The sequence below is a fragment of the Marmota monax genome, unplaced genomic scaffold, assembly GCF_021218885.2.
Source record: "Marmota monax isolate L192 unplaced genomic scaffold, Marmota_monax_Labrador192_F-V1.1 WCK01_AAM20220418_F8-fsc00079, whole genome shotgun sequence".
NCBI classification, from domain to species: Eukaryota; Metazoa; Chordata; class Mammalia; order Rodentia; family Sciuridae; genus Marmota; species Marmota monax.
This window is the reverse complement of record NW_026694099.1, coordinates 8,749,092-8,776,362: the sequence shown is the minus strand read 5'-3', so window position 1 is coordinate 8,776,362 and position 27,271 is coordinate 8,749,092. Positions and strand designations below refer to the sequence as shown.

Here is a 27,271-nt window from a genome sequence, read left to right as displayed (position 1 = left end):
ATCAAATTCAGGGCCTCACTCATGATATGCTAGGCAAATGCTTAATGAGTTACATCCCCAGTCCTGTTTTCTATTTTTAATAGATTTGTATAATATGTATGAAGTACAATAGTAATATAGAATCACACCAATTATGTAATCACATATACACATAGGGTAATAATATCCGATTCATTCTACTATCCTTCCTTCCCCACACCCTTTCTAAATTCATGATATGATGGGGCTTATGTTCTAACTGCACCATTAAAATATTCATTGTCATTTCAAATAATATACCTTACATAGTATAGTAACAACCTTCAGCAACTTCTAAATCTGTAACACAGAGGAAATAGTAGTCTTTAGATGAATTTACCTAATTAATTTGAAAAATAAGACTGAGTAACAAAACAGGTTTAAAGTTCTGATCTTAAACTCTGATCATATCAGTTACTCTAATGTCTAAAAGTCATCTGACAAGACATGAAAATTGTTTTTTTTATATGAAAAGTATTTTAAGAAATTAAAGTAATTTCCTCATGGTTATACAGCAAATACTTTTCAGAATGACAGTTTTCTGTAGGTTGTGGAATGAAAATTGAGTTCTTAGTTTTAACTCTCTATTCCTCTTTCCTCATCTATAAAATAGCAGTACTGACCTGACTGCATGAGGTTTATTATGAGGATGATGTACAAAGGTTTTAAAAGGTTTCCTGACACATTAATTTACCATTTTGCCTTGTCATCCAAGATATGAAACACTTAAATTAAGCAGTAGATATACCACTTATAGTAACTGAAATAATTAATTTCATTAAATTAATTGAAAACTTGGGTCTTGAGTCTTTAATAAATATTTGTTGTTACTAGCATTACTAATACTGGTGGTGTAGAAAAAAATGCCAGGTGTGGTGTCACATGCCTGTAGTTCCTTCTACTCTGGAAGCTGAGTCAGGAGAATGAATTGAGCCTAGGAATTTAAGGTCAGCCTGAGCAATATATAATAAGACCCCTTCTCTGAAAAAAAATTAGAATAGCTACACACTTCCTGATGTATTCTGTCACCTGAAGTAGGTACAAATCAACTCTATCCCTCATTTCATCCTTATGCTATTGCTCAAACAATTGAAAAAGTAAATATTTTTCTAAGGCAGTTTTTACTCATTCCTGCAATACTTAAGTTACAAACTGGCAAAAAAAAAAAAAAGTTCTATGTAGATAAAATTTTCTATGATAATCCGTCAGAAATTAGGGCAAAACATCTTCGAGATGATAATTTGGGCAAGTATGATAAATAAACCAGTTTTTCAAAATGTAAATATAGAGAGAAAAGCATATGCTGTCTTGTGTCTTAGAAAAGATCACGAAATACTTCCTTATGAAAAATTAAACTGCACCAGGGGGCTATAATCATCAAAATCCAGAGTGTAGAAAGTTCTACACTTTGTTGCTTCAAATGAATCACAGTGAGGAGAAAAAAAAAAAAAACAGGTAGAATGAGAATATTGAATTGATAAATATTTAAATATCAACTAGCTGCAATGTGTAGACCTTATTTACATCTGCATTTAAACATAGAATCAAACAAAAACAGGCACTTATGATAAGACAGTTGGAAATTCGAACACTTACTAGATATTTGATTTCTAGTGTTTTTTTTTAAACATGAGATTTTGATAGTTTCAAATAAAATGTCTTTTAATGGTAAAACATTCATGGATAAAGTGATATGCTATCTAAGATTGCTTCTAAATAATATGAAGGCCAGGTGCAGTGGTGCATACCTATAATACCAGCAGCTTAGGCTAAGGCAGTAGGATCAGAAGTTCATAGCCAGCCTCAGCCATTTAGTGAGGCCCTACATAACTTAGTAAGACCCTGTCTCAAAACAAAAACTAAAAAGGGCTGGGGATGTGGCTTATTCCCAGTACCAATCAATAAATAAAATGAAGGATGGTGTTATAGTGAGCAGGGATATAAGTGAAACAGGATCATTCCACCTGTGTGGAGGATAGGGGTCATGATATTATTGTCTCCTTTTAATAGGTTTGAAATTTTCCATAATAAAAACATATCTAAATATAAATGTTTTCAGGCGATGCTTCTTTTTTCTATTAAAAAGTTCATTTAACAAAAAATTTAATATGAAAGTGTACATGATCTGATTTTTATGTCATAGTTAAACAGGCCCTTTGAAGAAGGGACATGGATTTCTCTGCTGAACAGCCATTATTTATACTCATTCCAAGGCTTCTAACATGATGATACTATTTACTCATATTACCACCATTCCAATATTGTTCTGTTGCCCACTAGTTGCCATCTCCATACATTCATCTATCACAAGTTTCATAAAGGGATCAAATCCCACAATATTCCTTAGACTTATCTGCCACCATTTAATTTCAATGATAACTTCTTGTCCATAAATTTTATCAGTTCGGGAGCTTTGTTCATGTTGTCTATTTGGTAGACTCAGAGATGCTTTCCAAGCCATGCTTCTTAAAATCCAACATAATTCTCCAAAAAAAATTTAAGAGGATACTTGCTATGTTGCTCAGCCTGGCCTCAAATTCCTAGGCTCAAATGATCCTGCCTCATCCTCACCAGTAGTTGGGACTAATAGGCACACACCACCATGCTAACTAAATCTATTTTGTTTAAATAGGAAAAGGAAAAACAAACAGAATTTATTGCATGCCTAAGGAATGAGAGTATTAGATGCCTAAATTTATTTTTGTGCTTTGTTGGGGGTTTTTTGTTTTGGTTTGGTTTGGTTTGGTTTTTGGTACCGGAGATTGAAGTAGGGGCATTACACCACTGAACCACATCCCCAGCCCTTTTTTGTATTTTATTTGGAGACAGGGTCTCACTGAGTTGCTTGGGTCCTTGCTAAATTACTGAGGCTGGCTCTGAACTCCCAATCCTTTTGTCTCAGCCTCCCAAGCCTCTGGGATTACAGATGTGTGCCACCACACCAGGCTTATGCTTTTTTTTTTTTTTAATTGATCGTAGTATTCACTCAGTATTATGAGGCATATATTTTAAACTGTCTTTTCACTATTCGTTCTTGACCTTGTGAGCAGCAACACATTGATTTGTAGGGCATTTTTCAAGGACAAGGATACAATATTTGGCTACAATATAATAAAATTGGCCATTGTGTGAATTAAAGCTCAATCTGGGCTTGTTTTATCCTGTAGTCTAACCAGTTAATTGCTTGTTCTTATTGCTAATTGCTTTTTCCCTGTGATTCAATAGGACACCTCTGTGCTATCCTCAAAGAACTGGCTGCTGACCTTACTGCCCCTGATATTCAGGTGGCTGCATCTACATTTTTACTTCCACCTCTTTGTCATCAGGATGATCTTTTGATATTAAGTCCTTTGCTACAAGAGACTGACCATAGATTTATTGAAGAACAGGTATGACCGTTTTTTTAATAACGCTTGAATAGATTCAACTGATGAACAATGATATTTTTTAAAATCCTCTTTTTTTTTAATCCTCATTTTAGCTCCTGCTTGGTAATGGGGGTGCCTGTGGAAGTCTTGAATATGACCCTTATTCTATTTATGAGAAGGATGTAGAGGGAGATTCTGTGCCTAAGCCCCTGCCTCCTACACTATCAGTTATTAGCTCTGCAGCAAAGCTCTTTGGGGTTGTCTGTGCTCATGTGGGAGAAGCTCAAAGGTAAATCTCTTCACTTATCCTAACATAATATATAACTGGTTCAGTGAATGCATAGTAGAGAACTAACTAGTGGGTAAGAAGAATGTTGTCAGAAGATCTTATTAACAAAGAAGATTTCTCATAAGTGACAAATGAAGGTGAGATAAAGGTTCTTCATTTGACTAATACTAAATAAGGAATTATTAAATACCCCAAACCACTAGGTATTATTGTGGATACAGTTCTTTACCCACAGTTAGTTTATAATGTAGCTGAAAATACAAATGGAAAGGTCATTAGTGACAAAAGAATATTGATTTATGAGCAATTGCTACCTTTTTTTTTTTTTTTTTTTTGCTTAGACTAAGGTCTTATAGGCTTTCATACTTTGGAAATTTTACAGAACTATTTTATAGGTTCAGGGATTAGTCTTCATTTAGGTTGGTTTCAAAATGTTGGTTTGGTACTGGGGATTGAATCCAAGGGTGCTTGGTCACTGATCTATATCCCTAGCACTTTTTATGTTTATTTTTCTTGTGACATCACTGAAATTTATTTGTTTTAATTAGTGACACATGACAGTACAGTGATCTTGTCATATCATACATTTGAATCATATGGAATATAATTTCTCATTTTTCTGAGTATACAGGTTACAGATCACATTGGTCAGGCAGTCACATATATACCCACAGCAATAGTAATGTCTATTTTATTCTGCTGTCCTTCCATTCCTTTTGAATCAGGGTCTCACTAAGTTGCATAGGGCCTCACTAGGTTGCTGATAGCTTTGAACTTGCTGCCTCAGCCTCCCAGATTGCTGTGATTACAGGCGTGCACTACCGCATCCAGTTAGATTTTGTTTTAATAAAAATGTTGAGACATGATAAAAGCAAAACCTATCTTCCTATTTGGATTCTAACTAAACAAAAGTAGTAGACAGTACTTTGGAGAGTGTTTAAAGGAAATAGTCTGGCCCCATCAAAAAGTAGGTCATAGCTATTATCAGTATCCACCAGTGGGTGTCATTAGAGAGCCTTAGGAGAGAAATACATGGCTAGGAAAGTTAAGTTTCTAATTTCCTGTTATCCCAGATATATTTGTTTATGGCAGCTGTTTTTTTGTTTTGTTTTGTTTTTTTACTTTGGAAGTAATTTTTTTATGAGAAATTATATTTTAAGCTAGTTGGTTCTTTTCTGACTATAGAATTCTACAAATAAGAAAATTTAATATTGTGTTACTAATATTAAAAAGAATATAAATATACTAATATTAATACTAATATTACTAATATTGAATAAGAAAATTTAATATCGCATTGCCAATATTAAAGCACTAAAAAAGCTAAAGCCCTAAAATATTGAAAGGTTGAGAAGTTGATATTTTGTACAGAAAGTGTTATTGATCTTGTTCATGTGTTGTTTGTGGAGTTTTTGTTTGTTTGTTTTGTGTGTGTGTGTGTGTGTAGCATAAAAGAGTAGGATTTATTCAAATGAGAAGAAAAGAGAGAGCTCCTACAGGGTGAGAGAGGACCCAATAGGGGTTGCCTGTGGTTTTTGTTTATTTGTTTTGCGGTACTGGAGTTTAGACCCAGGGATGTTTTACCACTGAGCTACATGCCCAGCCGTTTTTTATTTTTGATTTTGAGACAGGGTATTACCAAGTTGCCAAGACTAGCCTTGAACTTGTGATACTCCTGATTTAGCCTTTCTGGTGGCTGGGATTATAGGCATGTGTCATCATGCCCAGCTGTTTATGGTTATTTTTAAATATGTTTTGCATCTGATTGCAAGAAAAATGAATAATTCACATGAGGATTTTTCATCCTTGGTTTGTTTTGCGGTCCATTGTAATCATCTAAACAACTTTTAAAAATACTAAAGATTCTAGCTGGGCATGATGGCACATACTTATAGTCCTAGCTACTCAGGAGGCTAAGACAAGAGGATTGTAAATTCAAGGCTCAGCCTTGACAACTTAGTGAGACCCTGTCTCAAAATAAAAAAAATAAAAAGGAATGGGGATGTAGCCTAGTGGTTGAGTGCACTTGGGTTCAATCTTCAGTCCTGTAAAAACAAAAAACTAAGGATTATGATTTATTAGTATGATGTACGTTCTATGGTAGGCACTGAAATTTTTAGAAACTTCTTAGATGATTCTCATAGGCAGCCTAGAGTAAGGACCACTGCTGTAAATGCATTGCTTCCAGAAATGCTATTACTCTTGAGTAAAGAGAGAGGAAAAGTTTAGCAGTTCTCAGTACTTTAAAAAAAAAATGCCATTATATACCCTCTCTGGAAGTAAAAAGTAAATCAGCATTTTCAGGTGTATATTTTTGCCCTTTATCTAAGTGCCCTTTAACTAAATGTTTGTATTCCACCTGGACTTAAAACTTTTTTATCTAATCATTTTCTTACAAACTGATAATTATATATTATCATGGATACTACTTAGGAATACCAGTTGGTATTACTAAGAACAAATCATCTCCATCTTCCTGACAATTCAATTGTTGAGGTCTCTAAAGGAATTAGTGTCGTTATTTATCCTGAACTCTTGTTAATAGTATATTAAAAGACTGTCAGGATTAGGGGGCAAAAGATAGAGAAAAAGTTTTGGGTCTCCAGCAACTCTCTTTTATAGTTTGACCCATGAGTGTGAGCAGGAAAATAATGCAACTCAAATTATATGGTATGAAAAATTCTCCAGCTCTAACATTATATGTTTTTCCTACTTTCAACATGATACATTTCCATTTTAACAGAGATACAGGATATGATCTAATAATATGATCTAATATGATCTTTAAGTTTATAAACTTATGCACTGGACTGTATGGTTGTCCCCTTGATGTCACATTTACCCTCTACAATCTTCCTGAAATGTTATTTGGGTATAAATATATCCTTTAAACAAAATGCCTTAAATATGTTTTTGATCAATGGGCAGAAAATTGTTCCACTATAATAGTTAATAAAATGGGGAAATCCCTGATAATATTGTTTAGGAGATATTTAGAAAAGAAACAAGGTCATCAGTAAAGTGATCCCAGATTTCAGCTTTCTTTCTTTTTTTTTTTTTTTTTTTTTTTCTTTTTTTGCTGTCCTAGGGTATTGAACCCAGGACCTCACACATGCTAGATAAGTGGCAAACATGCTACCACTGAGCTACATCCTCAGCCTCATCATCTCAGTTTTCTAAAAATTATTTTCATATGCCTAGGGGGGGAAATGATAAGAACAAAGGTGACAAAATATTAATGGTGGCTCTTTCTAGATGGTAGGATCATGGGTGAATATTAGAGTGGTATGGTTTTCCCAATTCTTAGTGATCTTCTATTTTTATTATATGATATGAATTGATATGTATAGTACTTTTTCCAGTGCACATAATATATAGCCTAGCTAGTACCTTCCTTTTTTCTTTGACTTTTGCAGTTGGACTTTTTAAAGGCACAATGCCCATATCTATGTTGCTTTGATAATAAAATTATCATTTGGAGTAGAATTATATTAAGCATGTGGCCTCAACATAATGATAAAGATCTAGCTAAGAACGGGGGAATTTTATTAGAAATACACTAGGGTCAGATAAAAGCATACCCATATGCCATCTTCAGGCAGTCACACCCTGTTTTACCTGTTCAACACAATTAACCTTTGTGTTTATTAGACAAGTAGATTTGACTGCCTACTACCTGCCAAACACAAGATGTTAAAAAAAATGAAGATAAATTATAAAGCATTATTCCTGCTATCAAGATAATTCATAAACCTCAAAATAATATTCAATGTTATTTCAGCTTTCCTTAATTTAATTGGAGAGTTGAGGGGAAAGAAAATATTGAGATTAGAGACTATGTCTGTAAGAAGAAATTGATAGAAAAATGGGGTGACTTGTTTCATGGCTATATATCTTTAATCTCAAGAAATTCAAACCTCTGAGGGCCTGGGTTATGACTCAGTGGTAGAGCTCTCACCTAGCAGGTGGGAATCATTGGGTTCGATCCTCAGCACCACATAAAAATAAGTAAATAAAGGTATTGTGTCCAACTAAAATTAAAAAAAAAAAAGAAAGAAAGAAAACCTCTGTGCTATAAAGACATGAAAAATGATTCACAAAAGACATACAAATAGTTAGTAGACATGCAACCCCAGACCAAAAATAGTATGTATATTTATTATAAATTGTGATAATTGGAAAACTACTCGCATCAGAGAGACAATGGTTAAATAAATTGTGGAGCATGTGTTTAATGAATTTCAGGTTCACAAAAGTTACCAAAGAATAAAATTAATTTAAAAATACTAAAGAGGTAATATTAAATGAGAAAAACAAGAGTTAAAATTGTGTTATATTTGGTATGATCCCAAATACATTTTTGAATTATGGGTGGGGGTTCGAAGAATTGTGCCTCTTCTACTTAACTATCAATGACATATGTTGGTGCTAAGTTTAAGACAAAGCAATGTATTTGACTTTAATAAGTCTTAGTATTAAGAACCAAGGAGGGCTGGGGATGTGGCTCAAGTGGTAACGCGCTGGCCTGGCATGCACAGGGCACTCACTGGGTTCGATCCTCAGCACCACATAAAAATAAAATAAAAATGTTGTGTTCACCAAAAACTGAAAAATAAATATTTTTAAAAAAAGAACCAAGGGGCTGAGGCTATGGCTCAGTGGTAGAGTGCTTGCCTAACATGGTGTGAGACACTGGGTTCGAGTCTCAGCACCACATATAAATAAATGAATAAAATAAAGGTCTATAAATCTAAAAAATGTATATTTAAAAAAAAAGAACCAAGGAATCAGCTAACAGTGACACTTACTAGACAAATGTTCATTAAAAGAAGACTCAGGAGATCCCTGTAATCTGCTTCTGTGTTGAATTTGTTGCAACTTGATATGAATTTGATAATTTGGGGGTAATTTTTTTTTCATCTATTTCTAAAAGGTGGAATTGTCTGTTCTAAGCATTTAGTCAAAAGCTATAAGGGCTGGGCTTGGCGGCACATACCTGTAATCCCAGACACTTGGAAGTTGAGGCAATAGGATCACAAATTTGAGGTCAACTTGTTGAGAACCTGTCTCAAAATTTAAAAAGGACCCGGGATGTGGTTCAGTGGTTAAGCACTCCTGGGTTCAATCCCCAATACCAAAATTATCTACTTGCTTTTAAATTTTGTTGATTCTTATTTTAGGCTTCTTATATTGGAACAGCTTTTGAACAGTATGAAGCACACAAAAGGAGCTCGTCAACAAGTAGTTCAGTTACATGTTGTTTCTTCCATTTCTAATTTTTTAAAGGTAATTCTACTTTTTTAAATTCAAATATTTGCTTAATTCTTTTTAAAAAAATGTATGGCTAATTATGGAGAATAATATTTTTAAAGAGCTTTATTTTCTAAATTTGTCCTAATCTCCTGATGGTAGTGTTTCAGGATTTGAAATTCTTCTACTTTTTCTTTGTATAATACCAGCCTAGGGATTGATGGTCTGTGGCCTATGGGCCAAATCCAGTTCACTGTTGCATTTGTGACTTATTGTTTCTAAGTAAAATATTACAGGATTCATTCAGATGGTTCCTTTTAGACATCTATTAATGTTCTTTGGAACTCATTTATGCCATAGTGATAATTGATTGCTATTTTGTTTGCCTGGTGGTAAAATTTTAAAGTACTTTGTGAGAAAAAGATCGAATTTTGTTTGTGTGATCAGTGTTCATTTTTGTATTCTGATGTTTTAAAGTATTAACATATATGAACTTACATGTTAACAAGAATATGCATTCTCAGCTAGACAAGAGAATTTGCTATAGTTATAAATTTGAATTTTTCTTTATGTATTTTAGTATGTGGCTGACTCAAAGGGAAGTTTAGGTCCAGATGAAATGAGAAGACTTGCTCTAACATTAGTGATGGGAGCCCTAGAAAGTGCCAACCCCCTTTTGAGATGTGCAGCTGCAGAGGCATGGGCTAGATTAGCCCAAGTAGTTGATGATGGAGCTTTTACTGCTGGATTAGCTCAAGTTAGCTTTGACAAGTAAGTTAATTTTTTATTTAATACCAGGGGCTATGTGATAAAAGTGGTAATAGCTTGCTGATTTGTTGGAACTAGTAAGAAATCTGATTCATAGATTTAACTAAGAAAAGAAAACTGACAAATGTGGGTGCCAAGAGCATGAAAGAAGAACCTATAGAATGGGAGAATATCTTTGCCACCTGCATCTCAAATAGAGCATCACTCTCCAGGATGTATAAAGAACTCAAAAAATGTAACACCAAAATAAATAACCCAATCAATAAATGAGCAAAGGAATTGAACAGGCATTGCCCAGAAGAAGAAATACAAATGGTCAACAAATGCATGAACAAATGTTCAACAGGGGCTGGGGTTGTGGCCCAATGGTAGAGCACTGGCCTAGCATGCATGGGGCACTAAGTTAGATTCTCAGCACCAAATATAAATGAATGAATAAAATAAAGATCCATCAACATCTAAAAATCTATTTTTAAGAAAATGTTCAACATCTCTAGCAATTAGAGAAATACAAATTAAAACTACACTGAAATTACATCTCACTCCAGTCAGAGTGACAGTTATCAAGAACACAAGTAATAATGAACATTGGTGTGAATGTGGGGGGAAAGTTTCACTCATATATTGCTGGTGGAACTGCAAATTGATGCAACCACTCTGGAAAACAGTACAGAGAGTCCTGAGAAAACATGGAATGGAACCACCATTTGACCCAGTTATCCGACTCCTCAGTATATACTCAAAGGACTAAAAATTAGCATACTACAGTGATGCAGCCACATCAATGTTTCTAGCAGCTTAATTCACAATAGCTAAGCTATGGACCAACCAAGATGCCCTTCAAATGAATAGAAAAAGAAAATGTGGTATATATACACGCTGGAATATTAGTCACCCATAAAAAAGAATGACTTTTGCCAGTAAATGGATAGATCCAGATAAGTAAAATAAGCCAATCCCAAAAAACCAAAAGTCAAATATTCTCTCTGATATGTGAATGCTAACACACAAAAAGTTGGGCGGGGGTGGAATAGAAAAGACAATAATAAAGGAGAATGAAGGGAAGGGAGGAAGGATGAAATAGGAAAGATAGTAGAATCAATCAGACATAACTTTCCTATGTTCATATATGAATACACCACCAGTGAAACCCCACATCTTGTATAACCGCAAGAATGGGATCCTAATTAGAATAAGTTATACTCTATGTATATATGTCAAAATACATTCTGTATATATACTCTGGTCATGTATGTATAAAAGAAACAAAAAAAAATTTTAAATAAAGAACTCTCATGGCCTGCTGATCTTTTTTTTAATATTTATTTTTTAGCTTTAGGTGGACACAATATTTTTATTTTATTTTTGTGTGGTGCTGAGGATCGAACCCAGTGCCTCACACATGCCAGGTGAGCGCACTACCGTTTGAGCCATATCCCCAGCCCTTGGCCTGCTGATCTTGAAACACAAAAATATTACTATTTCAGCTTTAGTCTTAAGTAGTAAGAGAAAGATCACTATCTAGAATATGAAGTGACCATCAAGGGAATAAACTCTAGGACAGTTAGATATTTAATGGAGTTTTATTATGTAAAATATAGATGATAGGTAGTAGCACCAATCTACAGGAGAAGGAAAAACTATAGACTGCAGATTAAAAAAAAAAAAAAAAACATAAACTGTACTTTGATTTCTGTAGTTCTATCATTTTGGGTAGATTGCTTAATCCTCTCAGCCAGTTTTCCTCTATTTCAAATAGAAGGTTATTAATACTGTCTTTTCTATTTAAGAATATTAATATAGGCACCATACACAGTGGTCCTGGAGCCTGAGGCAGGAGGATCATGAGTTCAAAGCCAGCCTCAGCCAAAGCGAGGCGCTAAGCAACTCAGTGAGACTCTTGTCTCTAAATAAAATACAAAATAGGGCTGGGGGATGTGGCTCAGTGGTTGAGTGCCCCTGAGTTTAATCCCCGGTACCAAAAAAAAGCTTCCTCTAAGACTATTAATGTAGGCCAGGCTGATGCTAACCTCAGAATTGTTGAGAAGATTATAAAGAAAAATTAAATATCGTGGCACAGTGGTATACACCTATAATCTCAGCTGCTCAGGAGACGTGAGTCAGGGATCACAAGTTTGAGGCTAGCCTCAGGATTTAGCAAAACCCCCTCTCATAATAAAATTTAAAACAAAAATGAACTAAGTGTAAAGTGTTTAAATTAGCTGAGAGTTGTAGAATCTATCACACATAACTTACCTATGTTCCTATGTGAATATACAACCAGTGAAACTCCACATCATATATAACCATAAGAATGGGATCCTAATTAGAATAAGTTATACTCCATGTGTATATGTCAAAATATATTCTGTATACTCTGTCATGTATATATGCATGAGTTCTATGCCCAGGACTGTCTTTTTATCTATCTGTCTATTTATTTATTTATTTGGTATCAGGACCCAGGGATATTTAACCACTGAGCCACATTCCCAGCCCTTTTTATTTTTTATTTTGAGAAAGGGTCTTGCTAAGTTGCTTAGGGCCTTGCTAAGTTGCTGAGGCTGGCTTTGAATTTGTGATCCTTCTGTCTCAGCCTAATGAGCTGGAATTATACTGGAATTACAAACATGCACCACAGTGCCTCCCTCACGGTTCTGTCTTTAAAAATAAATAAATAAAAATTTAAAAAGGTTGTCTAAATGACAGAGTACATATGTTAGGCTTGATTTTGTTTTTTCAATGCTTGTCATTTATTTTTATTCCCATAATTACAGATTGAAGTCAGCAAGGGATGTGGTTACAAGGACAGGACACTCGTTGGCTTTGGGATCCCTAAATAGGTATTTAGGAGGAATAAGTTCTTCTCAGCACTTGAATTCTTGCATTGGGATCCTTTACACTTTGTCTCAGGACAGCACTTCTCCTGATGTGCAGGTGAGTACCTCACACAATGCCTTCCTTGAAATACATGATTTGTAGATGATGTTGATTATTTTTAATGACCACTGATAATTTGTGAATAATATTTCCCCCATTAATGTTAAGGCAAGTGTTAACTTTGATTAACTTTGTTAACTGGATTTTTTTAAATGAATTTATTTCTTTTAATTAGGTATATATGACAGCAGAATGCATTTTGATTCATTGTACACAATTGCAGCACAACTTTTCATTTCTCTGGTTGTACATGTTGTAGCATCATACCATATGTATACTCATACATGCACCTTAGGGTATGATGTCCATCTCTGTTAAATGGATTTTTAAAATTCAAATTTATCTATATTCTTTCAACTAGAGTGTCTGAAGTCATGTCCAATATCTTTTATTGAAAAACATCGCTCTTCTATAATAAAATATCATTATACTCTTCTAAATATATTAGCATATTTAATCCTCACTGTAATTTAGGGTGTATAGGCCCTTACAGCAAAATAAAACTGAAGCTTACAGAAGCTTAGTTACTTGCTCATAACTGAAAAGCCAATGAGCTGTGAAATCAGGACACGAACACCAATCATGGAATCAAAATCCAATTTTTAACCACTAGACCATATTTTTGTACATATCTTACCCATTTCAGTCAGTAAAATCATTCTCCTGATATTTTAATGATTTTTATTGTTCATGTTCGTTTGCTTTCCTTATCTCTTCCTTAGTATAGTAACCTCCAAATGAGTTATTTTTTTATATTTTTAGATTCTTTTCTTTCCAACCCTCTCTAAATATGAAACCAATTTATTTTTCTAGAAACTTTCATTTTGCTGCTTCCCAAATGAAAAGGTGGGCAAACTGCTTATTGCATTTTTTTAAATATTTTATTTTTTTTAATTGTAGTTAGACACAATACCTTTATTTTATTTATTTATTTTTATGTGGTGCTGAGGATTGAACCCAGGGCCTTGCACGTTCTAGGTGAGCACTCTACCGCTGAGCCACAACGCCAGCCCTGCTTATTGCTTCTTAATCAACTTCTTATTCTGGTCTTATCCACTGACCCAGAAAGTCTGTCTGTTCTTACACCAATGTACTTACTGTCTTCTCTCCCAGATGTTATTCTCATATCTGCATTTACATTTTTTCCTTTTGTCATTCTCCCTCCCTTTCTTATCTGATATTTTAAATTTTTTAGTGTTTTAAGAACCAATTTAACCACTATCTCATTAAACTTGAACATCTCTAATCCATAGCTTTCTTTTTTTGAATTACCATATTTTTAATAGTCTCCTCAACATCATTGAATACTTGATTGAATTGACTCAAAAAGTTTTCCATTTTTCAACCATCTTTAAATACAGTACCTTTTCTTTCTGTTGTATTCTTCTTCCCTTTCAAGGAAGTCTAGGTTTATGTTGAATACCTTTTTGTTGATTAATTTAAATGCTTCTTTCCATAGTTTCCAGTGTAATCAAACCTAAGTCATCTTGGAGCTGGGGGTTGTAACTTAGTGATAGAGTTTATGCTTAGCATGCACTGCACAAGGCCCTAAGTTGAATCCCCAGCTTGAAAAACAAACAGACAAAAAAGCCCTGAGTTTTCTTGATTGCTATTATCATCACCTAACTGATAAGAACTCATTGTTGTACTAAAGTATTTTAAGCTTTCTTACATATCCATTGATGAGAGAGAGAATTTTTTTTCATTTCATTTCCTTAAGGGGTTGGAACTTTTTATTAGCTTCTTATTGTGGAACATTCAAACAGTCACAAAAGTTGAAAATACGATAATTGGGGCTGGGGCTGTAGCTCAGTGGTAAAGTGCTTGCCTCATATGTGTGAGGCACTGGGTTCGATCCTCAGCACCACATCAAAATAAAGATACTGTATGTTCATCTACAACTAAATAAATATTTTTTTAAAAAAGAAAATACTACAATGAACTTATTTTACTTAGCATTCAGTTTCATTGGTTATCAGTGTAATGTGTAATGAGTATCTGGATCAGAAGACATTATCAGTACCCCACACCTTCTTATCATGCTATCTTCTAGTTAACTATCTGCCCCATCAAGGATAACCACTGTCCTTATTTGCAACAGCATAAATCAATTTTCTTTCTTTTATAATTTACATAAGTGCAATTAGACAGTAGGTAGGTACTCTCTATGTCTGCCTTTCTTCATTCCATGTTTTGTTCAAGAGATATGTCCATATTGTTGCATATAAGTTGTAGATTTTGTTGAATCCTTTTTAAAATTTGAATTTTTGTTCTTTATATAGGTTTAAAAAATGAAATTTTCAAAAAACTGTATTTGATTCAAGCTGTTAGCTAAAGTACCAAACATTTATCTTGAAATTCTTAGCACTGAGCTATATCTACATTTGGTGATTGTCTCTGAGTTGGTTTTATATTGGGTATTTAAAGAGAAAAATTCTCTTTTTCTTTTTGTTTTGGGGGGTGGGCAGTAGTAGGGGTTGAACCCAGGGGTACTTTACCCCAGTTCTTTTTATTTTTTATTTTGAGATAGGGTCTTGCTAAGTTGCTGGGATTAGCCTCAAATTTGCAATCCTATGCCTCAGCCTCCCAAGTGGCTGTAATTACAGGTGTGCCACTGTACCAAGCCAAGAATTTTCTTAATATCTCTCTCTCTCTCTCTCTCTCTCTCTCTCTCTCTCTCTCTCTCTCTCTCTCTCTCTCTCTCTCTCTTTGTACTGCTTCAGTCAATGTAAGGAAAATTTTATTGAGGTCCCAAGGCCATATATGGGGCTTGGGCAGGAGGCCACCCTTTGGGGAAAGGAGCCAGTGAAGGGCTTTATTTCACCTTCTTTTTGGGCAGAGATTATTGGTGTGGCCACACTTCTTGCAGCAGCTGACAGCACAGGGGGGCAGGTGGGCATAACACTTGTGACAGATCATCTTGTCATTGTACTTCTGAGTCAGCTGGCACAGGGAGGGCTCAGTGATGCCACCTGGAAGGTGAAGCACCAAGTGCAGGGAGGACTCTTTATGTTGTAATCTGAGAGAGTGCAGCCAAATCTTCCAGCTGTTTGCCCACAAATATCAGGCGCTGCTGGTCAGTGGGATGCCCTCCTTGTCTTGAATTTTGGCTTTGACATTCTCAGTGGTGTCATTGGGCTCAGCCTTGTGGGTGATGGCCTTGCCCGTCAGGACTTCTTGTTTGCTGGGGTGTACAGTGATGCAAAAGATGGTCTTCACAAAAATCTGCATCTCTGTGTCTGCCACTCGGGAGCTTTGTTGAAGAGAAGGAGCTTAAACTCTTAAGGTTCTCCATTTCTCTTTCCAAATTATTTGTAGCATACACTTACTTTGCCATTACTTAAGCCCTTGCTTCAACAAAGAACAGTTTAATGTTTTGTATGTTTCTTAATGCTACTATCACATTTTTAATTGTTGTTCTCTGTCTTCACAGACCTGGGCACTGCATTCTCTATCATTGGTAATTGACTCTGCTGGCCCACTCTTTTATGTGCATGTGGAGCCTACCCTTTCTCTCATTATAATGTTGTTGTTAAATGTGCCTCCCACTCATGCTGAAGTTCACCAGAGTCTTGGTCGATGTTTGAATGCCCTTATTACCACATTAGGTCCAGAGCTACAAGGTATGGATGGGTGGCTTTTGTAATGTTTTACATTAAAAATATACACATAAAAAATTGATTACTTTCCCAGTCTATATTTGGCACATGGTGGTTGCTCAGTATGTTTTTGTTAAATGAATGTATAAATGTCATTCAGCCTGATTTCTCTTACCTGGAAAAGACAAGGAGTACCATAATTAGAAAGGTAAGATATATTCCTTAATAATTAAAATGACAGACATAGAATAGTTTAAGGAGCTCTGACCTATTTAAAAAATAAATGACTAAATTAAAAAATCTCAAATATGCCAGTCTGTTCAAATGAATAGTATGTGATTATAATATATGAAGGTAACTCGTAACTACTATAATTTCTGTTTATTGGTAATTCTTTTTTTATGTTTTTTTTCCTATAGTTGTAGATGGACAGCATGCCTTTATTTGTTTTGTTTTTTTATATGGTGCTAAGGATTGAACCCAGTGCCTCACATATGATAGGCAAGCGCTCTACCACTGAGCTACAGCCCCAGCCCTTTTGATAATTTCTAATTCTACTTTTCATGAAAATTTGGTGAAATCTCTTCTAAGATTTTTCATTGTCTAGTGATGTGTGTTGTAATAAACAGAAAGAATAAGTTAAAATGGGGAGGAAAAAGAATAACCAAGGTAATCTAAAAGTTTGTTACCTAGGTTGTCCCTGCTTTGGGTGTATGTGTATGTGTGCACAGGTGTTGTGTACCCAGGAATTTTTGTATGCCATGTGCTCTAGCACTAAGTTATGCCATCAGTCCCTGTCCTCACTTTTGCAGTAGAAATTTTACTTCATAGATCCATAAAGATAAAACTGGAAATAAATTTTAAAACCTAGTAATATATTTAAAGAGTAGTGATTTTATAGGTCGATTATTAAAAGCATCCGGTTTTTTATTTTAGGTAACAGTACTTCAGTTTCTGCCTTAAGGACTTCTTGTTTGCTGGGTTGTGCAGTGATGCAGGATAACCCAGACTGCCTAGTTCAAGCTCAGGCCATCTCTTGCCTTCAGCAGCTTCACATGTTTGCTCCTCGACATGTCAACTTGTCTAGCCTGGTTAGCTGCCTCTGTGTGAGTATAAAATCATAAATGAGCCCTTAGTTTCTTTTGTTTGAAACTTGGATTTATTCCAGTTTGATTATTCTTCATACTATGTTCAGAATTAGATGTTATATATGTAACTATTTTATTTCAGTCTTTTTTTTTTTTTTGAGGGAGACAGCTCTCACACATTTACCTCTTAAATGAATGCACATGAGACAGATTTTTTTCTCCCATTAATATTGAACTTAAGATTTGGAATATTTGCTGGGCGTGGTGGCACACACCTGTAATCCCAGTGGCTGGGGAGGCTGAGACAGGGGATCGCAAGTTCAAAACCAGCCTAAGCAAAAGTGAGGCACTAGGCAACTCAGTGAGACGCTGTCTCTCTTCATTAATCAGTAAACAATACATAGTGGGTGCTTATAATGTTTCAGGTAATATATAAATGCTTTAGTACATGCAAATATTTATGTGATTTCTCTTTTTTTCTTTGTCCTCTATTCTAAATTATTGCATAAAAGTTCTTTTCATCTCAGATGGAGAAATAATACTTTTTCTCAATATGTGTGTCAGAATCTGGGTTCTAATAATGTATCTAACATTTAGAAAGATGAAGCAATGGACTAGAAGTTCTGATGAGGTGATTCATAAGCATCATTGGTGTTAAGGTTTTTCTTGAGCATAACAATTTCTATCTGGGCTTGCCTCAAAAATTGAGTTGCATTTCAGTTTATAACTTGACACCCTGGCTTTTCAACTTTTTCTGCCTGTGTGATATTACAGCATACTCCCATAAGTAGTATGGCAGTTGAGAAGCATTACTACAGACAGTCTTTTGTTTTTTATCTTTTAAAAAAAGTACCAATAGCATGCCATACTATTAATTGTTTTTTTTTCTGTCTTGACGTATGTCTTAAATGTATATTGTATTAATTATTGATATATTTAATATTGAATCCAGAGCAATTAGCCACCGAGCCACATCCCCAGTACATTTTATTTTATTTTATTTTGAGATAGAGTCTTGCTAAATTGCTAAGGCTGGCTTTGAAATTGCAATTCTCCTGCTTCAAGCCCCCTAAATTTCTGGGATTATTGGTAGTGCATCACTGCTCCCAGCTATTTTTTTTTTTTTTTTTTTTTAAGATAGGGTCTCACTGAGGAGCTGGAGATATAGTTCACTTGGTAGAGTGCTTGCCTCACATGCAAAAGGCTCTGGGTTCAATCCCCAGCACCACAAAAAAAAAAAAGAAAGAAAGAAAGAAGAAAATCTGATTCCATCAATCCCACCTTTAGAATAAAGCTTCTAAAGTTTTTGTTTTTTTAAAAAAAGAAAAAAGAAAAGAAAAAAAAGATAGGGTCTCACTGAGTTACTGAGACTGACCCTGAACTTGTGAACCTTGTACCTCATCTTCCCAAGTTAGCTGGGATCACACACATGCACCATTGTACCTGGTTTCTACTTTTGTAGATGATGTTTGTATCATTAAATCCAGTCTTAAACTGGGTACAGTGCCACCTGCCTATAATCCCAGCTGCTCAGGAGGCTGAGGCAAGAAGATCACAAGTTTAAGGCAAGCCTGAGAAACTTGGTGAACCCTATCTCAAAATAAAAGGGCTGAAGATGTAGCTCTGTGGTAGACAGACACTGGGTTTAATCCACAAGGCCAAAAAAAAAATTCTAAGTCTAGGCTCTCTTTATCTGGACTCCTCATCCAATCATTGTTTTATTATTTAAAATTGTCTTTGATGTATAATTTATGGCTAGATCATGTCTCTATCACCTCCTAACTTTGTGGCTGTAGGGAAGTCCCATAACCTCCTAAATTCTTAATCTGTTAAACATGTGGATTATGCAAGATGCTCCATTTAAAGGCACAGGTCTGGGCATTTAATTAGCACTTCATACTATTAATTTTTTTCTGTCTTGACGTATGTCTTAAATGTATATTGTATTAATTATTGATATATTTTGTATACTACACTTAAAAAAGAAGACCTGACTCTTTTTTTGACAGAAACTTCTGTTCCTGCATTTCTTAGATCTGAGTCAATTGTGTATTAGGAAAAATAGCATTTACAAAAAAAATGATTTTTACTTTTAACACGACTTTTCTCTTGGAATATTACTTTTCATATTTGAGGAATCAAAATTATTATGGAAAATGTTTCTATTAGGGGATGGGGGTTTAGCTTAGTGGTATAGCATTTGCCTAGCATGCATGAGGCCTTGGGTTCAATCCCCAACACCACCAAAAAAAAAACATTAAGAAAATTTTTACTCCTTTGTAAATTGATTTTATGTTTACTTTCCATCTAAATATAGTGATACTCTCTTTTTTTGGTTATTGAAGTATAGTAGAAAATATTCAGTAATGACCTTTTAAATTTTCTCCTTTATTTGAGCAAGAATTCACTTATTGATTAATGCTTATTGAGAAATGAAGAGTAAGACTTTCATTAATTCATGATGAATAAGATCCAATCAAACACATTAGCTTTTTTCCATTTCCCAGACCAAAAAAAAAGTTAATAGAGACTATTATGCTGTGAGATGTTTTTTAATACCTTGAGCATTTGAGAAAATCTGCAGTAAAGCTGTTATTAATCTTATTCGTGTTATTCACAGTATTAAAGCTGTAAAGTGGTATTGTTGCTTACATAGAAATCATATTCAAAGTGGATAAGGTGTGTATGAGAACTCTACTTTTCATTCAGTGTTGCTGTGAATCTTCAAACTGCTTTAAAAAATCTATTCAAAAAGATATTCAAAAATTACTATCACTACAGTGCAATTAATTTTGTGTCTTGATATTTTGGTTAGTAATTCTAAATTAGGTTGGATTTATTATATTTTAAAGTGTTCTCTCGAGTAAGGAAATTGCATTTATCATTAGGCAAGAATCCTGTAAAGGTTTTCTTCTAACTGCATGCTGTTTAACTTGCATTCTCAACTTGGCCTTAGCTACACCAGCAATTCTAGTACTCTGTTTTAAAAACTTGGCTTCCAAGAGTAAAAACTATCTATAATTAACTTATGATGAAGTAAACCATTAACTTTGTCTGTTGCTGGACACCTGCTCATGTGAATGCAGTCCAGATCACTCCTCTCACAGACATGTCTACTTAATCTGGTTTTAATACTGAGGCGTAATTGGATTCCAAAATAAAACCTGATTTCTCAAATATACAACTTAAAATTATTGTGTATTTTATATCTTTACATCTAGAATTTTTATTGACTCTTTTCACGATCTTAATTCATATTTTATATTATCTTAGAAATTAAAGTATTTGTGCCACATTTTTAAATTGAAGCTAAGCCAATTTAAACAATCACTGTATCAACATTTATATTTTAATGCTTAGCTGACTGTTGTCAACTCATCCTAGTGTTTATCTTTTGGTTTTGTCATGACTGGTCTGTCATTTGTTTTTGTACAGGAGATCTTGTTGGATAATTCTGTGTTGGTAGGTCCCTGACCCTTGATTCCTAACTTTTTTTGAGGTTTGCAGTGCTGTTTGTGGCGTTTTTATTTGTAGATGTTCTTGTTTTCCTCTGCATCCCTGTGCTTAAGCTAATCATTGATGCATAGTCCTGTATGTATAGCATGTTACATGGTGTTTATTTAATACCAATGTAAGCAAATCCTTCCTAACCTTCTCCAGCTGATGAACCCATATCTTATACTGAATTTTGCATCTTTTTGATTTAATATATTCATCAGAAAGGAATTGTAGTTACAGTTTTATTTAATTTCTGTGTTTTGCCTGCTTTGTTTGCCTTAACCTACTCTATTCTTCTTCCAATTTAAATGCTGGAGAATGACATGGAGATATTAAGCCTCCCATTTTGCTTTGTGTGACAGTCTTTAATCTTTTTTCTACCAAACAGAGTGCTTCTAAGCATGCTTTTTTAGAAGACTGTTTGACCAGCCTGAATAAATGCTGCACCTGCCTTGTATTATATGCTTGTAAAACTTCAATTAAAATAACTAGTAGATTCATTTATAATTGTCTTGCAGAGTGTGTTTTGTCATTGTTAAATATAGCAGTAATCTTGGGCATGAATAAACTTGATCTTTTTATATTTTAACTTCTTTGTTATCTTCTATACTCGTTTTAAACAACAGAAGTTCGTAAACTTGACTGGAATGATATTACCTTGAGACTTTTGTGAATGACATTGCTCTCTCCATTTTTGAATTTGTGATATGGCTTAGGGGTAAAATAGAACATTTACTAAAAAGTTCTCACCCACATGTTTCATTCATGATATGTTAACTTTTTCTGGTTTCTGGCTTATGAGAAAATTTAATATTACACTCTCTTTGCATGACATTTCTTCTTATACATTGAAAAGTAGCTGCTGCGACCTTTCTCAACCACTTCCTCATCCATTCTCTCCCCCTCTCCCTCCCTCCCTCCACCTCTCTCTCTCCTTCTCTCACTCCCACTCTCTCAGAATTTAGCCTCTGCTGTTTACAAAACTTCTACTTCAGTTCTGTTTTTTTTTTTTTTTTTTTTGCATATGCCAAGTCACCATAAGAGCACTGTCAGAATTATACCATTATTTCTCAAAATTTGCTTTGAAAATCACTGTAAGATACATACTGGCCTAGATGTGTAGTTCAAACGGTGGAATGTATCCTAGCATGTGCAAGACCCTAGGTTCAAAACCCAATACAAAACAAAACAACAAAAAAATACGATAGATCACACCAAGCTTATCTTTACTTTCTGTGTTAGAACAAAATAAATTTAAATCTCTAGATTTTATTTCACTTGTGAAATCATGGGAATTTGCATCCAGAAACCTCTGACTTGTAATTGATTATGTAAGTTATATCACTAAGTTTATCATTTGCCATAAGTAAATACAACCTATTTATTACATTGTAGCTCTAAAATATATTTATATATATATGTATATCTACATATAAGTATGCATATATATGTACATTTATGTATATATACATGTAATTTGCTGTTCTGTATTTTTGGTGAATGTTTTCTAAGTAAAATTTCTGCCTTTATTTGAGAATGCATTTACTTACTCTATATGTCTTCTAAATAAAATAACTACAGAATAACTTGTTAGAAACTACATTAATAATAACTAATATTTATTGAGCATTACATTTGTCGGGTTCTATGGTAAGCACTTTGCATGTTACTTTGTGTTAATTTCACAACATCCTTATGAGATGGGAGAGTGTTATAAATAAGGAAAGTAAGGTACAGAGAGGTTAAATAACTTGCCCCAGATCACCCAGCTAAAAATGTTGTGGATCTAGTACTCAAACTGAAACAGTTTTACTTTAGACCTTCCAATTTAACCAATATGCTATATTGCTAAATTTTTATACATTTCTTAGAGAGTCATAACTCATTATGATAGAGTTATAATTGTATAAATCCTTTAAATTGTTTCTTTAATCTCTCAAAACTATTCTTATTCAAATAAACTGTCTTCTAACACTGGTTAAGAGGCTTTTGCTTGGATTTACTTATGAATAGTGCATAATCTAGTGTGTGCATTATTCCTTAAGGTTTTTCTAAGTTTCATGATCATAAATATATACTAAAGTAGTTTTAAGAACTTTCTGTGTATTTAATAAATTGTGATCAGAAAGAAATCCAATGAATGAATATCTGTTGGATTTACTGAATGCCACAAAGAACTGTAGCTCTTTCATTCCCCAAATGATATTTTTCAGGTAAATCTTTGTAGTCCCTACTTGTTATTGAGAAGAGCAGTTCTGGCTTGTTTACGTCAGCTTGTACAGAGAGAAGCATCTGAAGTTTCAGAACATGCTGTTATGCTTGCTAAGGATAGCAGAGAAAAGTTGACCCCAGGTAATTCTTTTTATCAACATATGTCTAGCTTAAATTATTGTTTTAACCTTAAATTTTCATTATATACCTGAGTCTTTTTAACAAAAACTTAAATTACTACATAGTATGTTTTAAACCTACTGCAAGAAAGAATGACTAGGTCTGGGGTTATGGCTCAGTGGTTGAGTGCTTGCTTGGCACGTGTGAGGCATGGGTTTGATCCTTAGCACCACATAAAAATAAATAAATAAAATAAAGGTATTGTGTCCATCTACAACTAAATAAAAATAAAAAGAAAGAATCACTAACAATTATCATTTCATCCCTTGATTTAGAGCAATGGTTCTCAGACCGAAGCCCCTTAACCAGCAACATTCACCTCACCTGAGAACTTATTAGAAATATCCCTGACCTCCAGAACCATAAATCTGGGAATAAAGCCCAGCAATCTGTATTTTTATAGTCAAAAGTTTTTATAATCCCTGTGTTAGTAGTGAAGTTTGCAAGTTATTGGTTTACAGCAAGTTTTTTCATATCAGTCAACTAGTTGAATTTAGCCTTTAAGTAATTTATCATACATAATTCCCTTTGCCAAAATCTCATTTTAATAAAACATTTTAGGTGAGTCTGCTAAAAGTTAAAGTGTTTTTATGCCCCTTCTACATCTTAGAGCTAAATTTAAAAAGACTTTTTTTTTTTTTGTATCAGGGATTGTACCCAGGGGCACTCAACCACTGAGCCACATCCCTGGCCCTATTTTGTATTTCATTTAGAGACAGGGTCTCACCAAGTTGCTTAGCACCTTGCTTTTGTTGAGGCTGGCTTTGAACTTGTGATATTCCTGCGTCCGCCTTCCCAGCTGCTGGGATTACAGGCGTGTGCCACCACACCCAATCCAAAAGATTTCTTAACACCAAGTGCAGTAGTTCACACCCATAATCCAGCAGCTTGGGAGGCTGAGGCAGGAGAATCATAAGTTCAAAGCCAGCCCCACAACTTAGCAAGACCCTGAGCAACTTAGTGAGACCTTAACTCAAAATTTTAAAAAGGGGAGGAGGTGGGAAATGGGGATGTGGTTCAGTGGTTAAATGCCCCTAGATTTAATCTCCAGTACCAAAAGAAAGAAAAAAAGTGTTCTAACTTGCATGTAAATTCAAAGAAACTATTAGCCTGCAAAAATAGTAATAATGTCTCACATATACATATGCATAGTTTCCAAAATACTGTCATACTTTTAGAAAGTCACAAAGCCTTCACAAAGCTATCCAATATCTTAAAGCTTTCAGCTCCATAATGTATTTTACTTTCAATAGTCTGGTTTTTTTAAATATTCATTTCTTTTAGTTGTACAAAATGCCTTTATTTCTACTTATTTATTTTTATGTGGTGCTGAGAATCAAACCCAGGGCCTTGCACGCACCAGGCTAGTGCTCTACCGCTGAGCCACAACCCCAGCTCAACTTTCAATAGTCTATTCTTTATTTTTTTTAATATTTTTTTGTTGTAGACGGACACAGTATCTTTATTTATTTTTTTATGGTGCTGAGGATCCAACCCAGTGCCTCACATGTGCAAAGCAAGCGCTCTACCACTGAGCTACAGCCTCAGCCCCTCAATAGTCTGTCTATTCTTTAAATTGCAGTTTTATTATCATATTAAAACTTTTGTGATCACTTGAATTAGTCAGCATGACTGAACTGATAACATTATTCATCAAATAGGGTTGTAGAATTCATTTGAAAACTATTCAAACTATATTCATGGTTGTTAGCTTTAACCAGAGAAATTTTAATCTAACAGTGTCAGATGTTTTCCCCAATGGGACATTCAATTTGTATTTTCTGTTGCTTTAGGCTCTAATCATATAAACATGCTAGTAGTACATGTTCCTAGAAATGTTAAATTAGCTATCTGATTAAAATTATAGTAAATAATTAATTGTGTTAATCTTTTTTTAAATATTTTAATTTTTCAGACCCATAGAAAAGTTGAAAGACCCATATAGTGAACACATAGATTCATTACTTTTTTGTAACACTTTTTTTTTTTAATATATTTTTTTAAATATTTATTTATTTTAGTTATTGGCGGACACAACATCTTTGTTTGTATGTGGTGCTGAGGATCGAACCCGGGCCGCACGCATGCCAGGCGAGCGCGCTACCGCTTGAGCCACATCCCCAGCCCCATTATTTTTTAATAATACTTATTTTAGTTCTCTGTCTATAAACACAAAGGTTTTTAAATAACTTTATTTTGTTTTGTTTTGTTTTAATGTGGTGCTTAGGATTGAACCCAGTGCCTCACACATGCTAGGCAAGCACTCTACCACTGAGCCACAACCCCAGCCCCCTAAAAGCAGTCTGCAGACCTGACAATTCAATTCTAAATACTTTAATTTGCATTTCCCAAGGACATTTCTTTCACATAACCAAACCCCATTTATATACATAAGAAAACATTGATTTAATAGCATCATGGACTTATAGTCTTCAGATTTCTCCCATTATCACAAAAATGTCCTTTGTGACTCCTACCTATCCTTTTTCCCCCAACCAAATCTAGGATCCAGTCATTACGCATGTGATACATTAGCTGTTAAATGTGTGTGTGTGTGTATGTGTGTGTATTACTGAGGATTGAACCCAGGGATGTTCTACCACCAAGCTACATTCTGGCCCCTTTTTTTATGTTTTATTTTGAGACAGGATCTCTCTAAATTGCTGGAGCTGGCCTCAAACATGTGGTCCTCTTACTTCAACCTCTCCAATGGCTGGGATTATAGATGTGCACCAACAGGTCCAGCTATTAGACATACTTTTAGACTCCTAATCTGAAATATTCCTATCATCTCCTTCTGATTTTAAAAACTAATTCCACTTTTAAAACAGTCTAGCATAGGGCTGGGACTGTAGCTCAGTGGTAGCGTACTTGCCTGACTTGTGTGAGGCACTGGGTTCGATTCTCAGCACCGCATATAAATAAATAAAATAAAGGTCTATCAACAACTAAAAAATTTTTGAAAAAAACAGGCTAACATGATCTTTAGCATCTAAATTATTTCATAAGTTCTAGATGAATTAAATGTTCAAGAGAATATTTATTTGGGACATTTTCAGGACTAAAGACAATAGATGATAAACCAAGCCTTATATTTCTTCTTAGAAATGATTTGTTACTTTACGTAAGAATATTGTATAGTGATTTATGTTGGTTGATAGTTCATAATAGCTTAGCTGTAGTAATTAATTTTCCTACAATTATTGTTTTTTATTTACTTTGTATTCTCATGTTGAAAAATTTAGAGCCTTTATACCAAGATGAGGAAAGTCACTGATTATGTTTATTGATTTGAAATTAACTTTAGAGAAAAAATAAAATAATATGTGCTGTGTTGAACTTTAATTGGGTGATATTTACCTAGTTTAAAAAGAAATATTGGGCTGGGGATGTGGCTCAAGCGGTAGCGCGCTCGCCTGGCATGCGTGCGGCCTGAGTTCGATCCTCAGAACCACATACAAACAAAGATGTTGTATCCGCCAAAAACTAAAGAATAAATATTTTTAAAAAAAAGAAATATTAATAACTCTTACTAAAGACTTATCATTCAGTGACATTACATAAAAATATACAGGTTCATAAATAATCTCAAAATTCAGTTATGAACTAAACTCAATCTCAGTAGATTAAGGCACAATAGTTCTTTAAAATATATTTATGTAGTAATATTTAATAACTACTGAATGTGTGTACTTCTCATATGGCAGTTTTGTTTTCTGTATTACTTAGATCATCGGTTTTCTTCTTGTCAGATGCTAACATTGGAGAAATGGGCCTTGAAGGGGCATTATTGGCTTTACTAGACAAAGAGACAGATCAGAGATTGTGCCATGATATCAGAGAGACTTTAAATCACATGCTAACATCTATGGCGGTGGAAAAACTCTCTCTTTGGTTAAAGCTTTGTAAAGAAGTACTTGCTGCATCAGCTGGTAAGTACTGGTAATTACCACATGAAATGATAAAATTGAAAGTAAAAACTATAGAAAATTATTTGCCACTGACCATTCATTAGTTTTTTCTACTTGAATTACAGTTGTCTAGTCATTGCTTTCTTAAACT

General features: G+C 34.3%; 1 protein-coding gene and 2 pseudogenes across 9 annotated transcripts in view; 1 reads left to right on the top strand and 2 right to left on the bottom strand.

Annotated features, from left to right (window-relative positions):
• Heatr5a (HEAT repeat containing 5A) overlaps positions 1-27,271 on the top strand; it is a 121,066-nt gene that overhangs the window by 58,951 nt on the left and 34,844 nt on the right. For 6 of the 9 annotated variants that reach the window (XM_046465311.2, XM_046465315.2, XM_058585851.1 and 3 more), the window contains exons 15-24: positions 3,244-3,407; positions 3,500-3,675; positions 8,856-8,961; positions 9,506-9,696; positions 12,471-12,630; positions 16,067-16,256; positions 17,169-17,338; positions 20,756-20,782; positions 23,032-23,170; positions 26,962-27,141. In XM_046465311.2, the coding sequence (XP_046321267.1) occupies positions 3,244-3,407; positions 3,500-3,675; positions 8,856-8,961; positions 9,506-9,696; positions 12,471-12,630; positions 16,067-16,256; positions 17,169-17,338; positions 20,756-20,782; positions 23,032-23,170; positions 26,962-27,141 (1,503 nt within the window). The remainder of the gene's footprint in view (positions 1-3,243; positions 3,408-3,499; positions 3,676-8,855; positions 8,962-9,505; positions 9,697-12,470; positions 12,631-16,066; positions 16,257-17,168; positions 17,339-20,755; positions 20,783-23,031; positions 23,171-26,961; positions 27,142-27,271) is intronic. The other 3 variants (XM_046465313.2, XM_046465312.2, XM_046465316.2) reach the window with 2 other exon arrangements.
• On the bottom strand, positions 2,222-2,439 carry LOC124107366 (small nuclear ribonucleoprotein G-like; annotated as a pseudogene).
• Positions 15,415-16,164, bottom strand: LOC124107197 (ubiquitin-like; annotated as a pseudogene).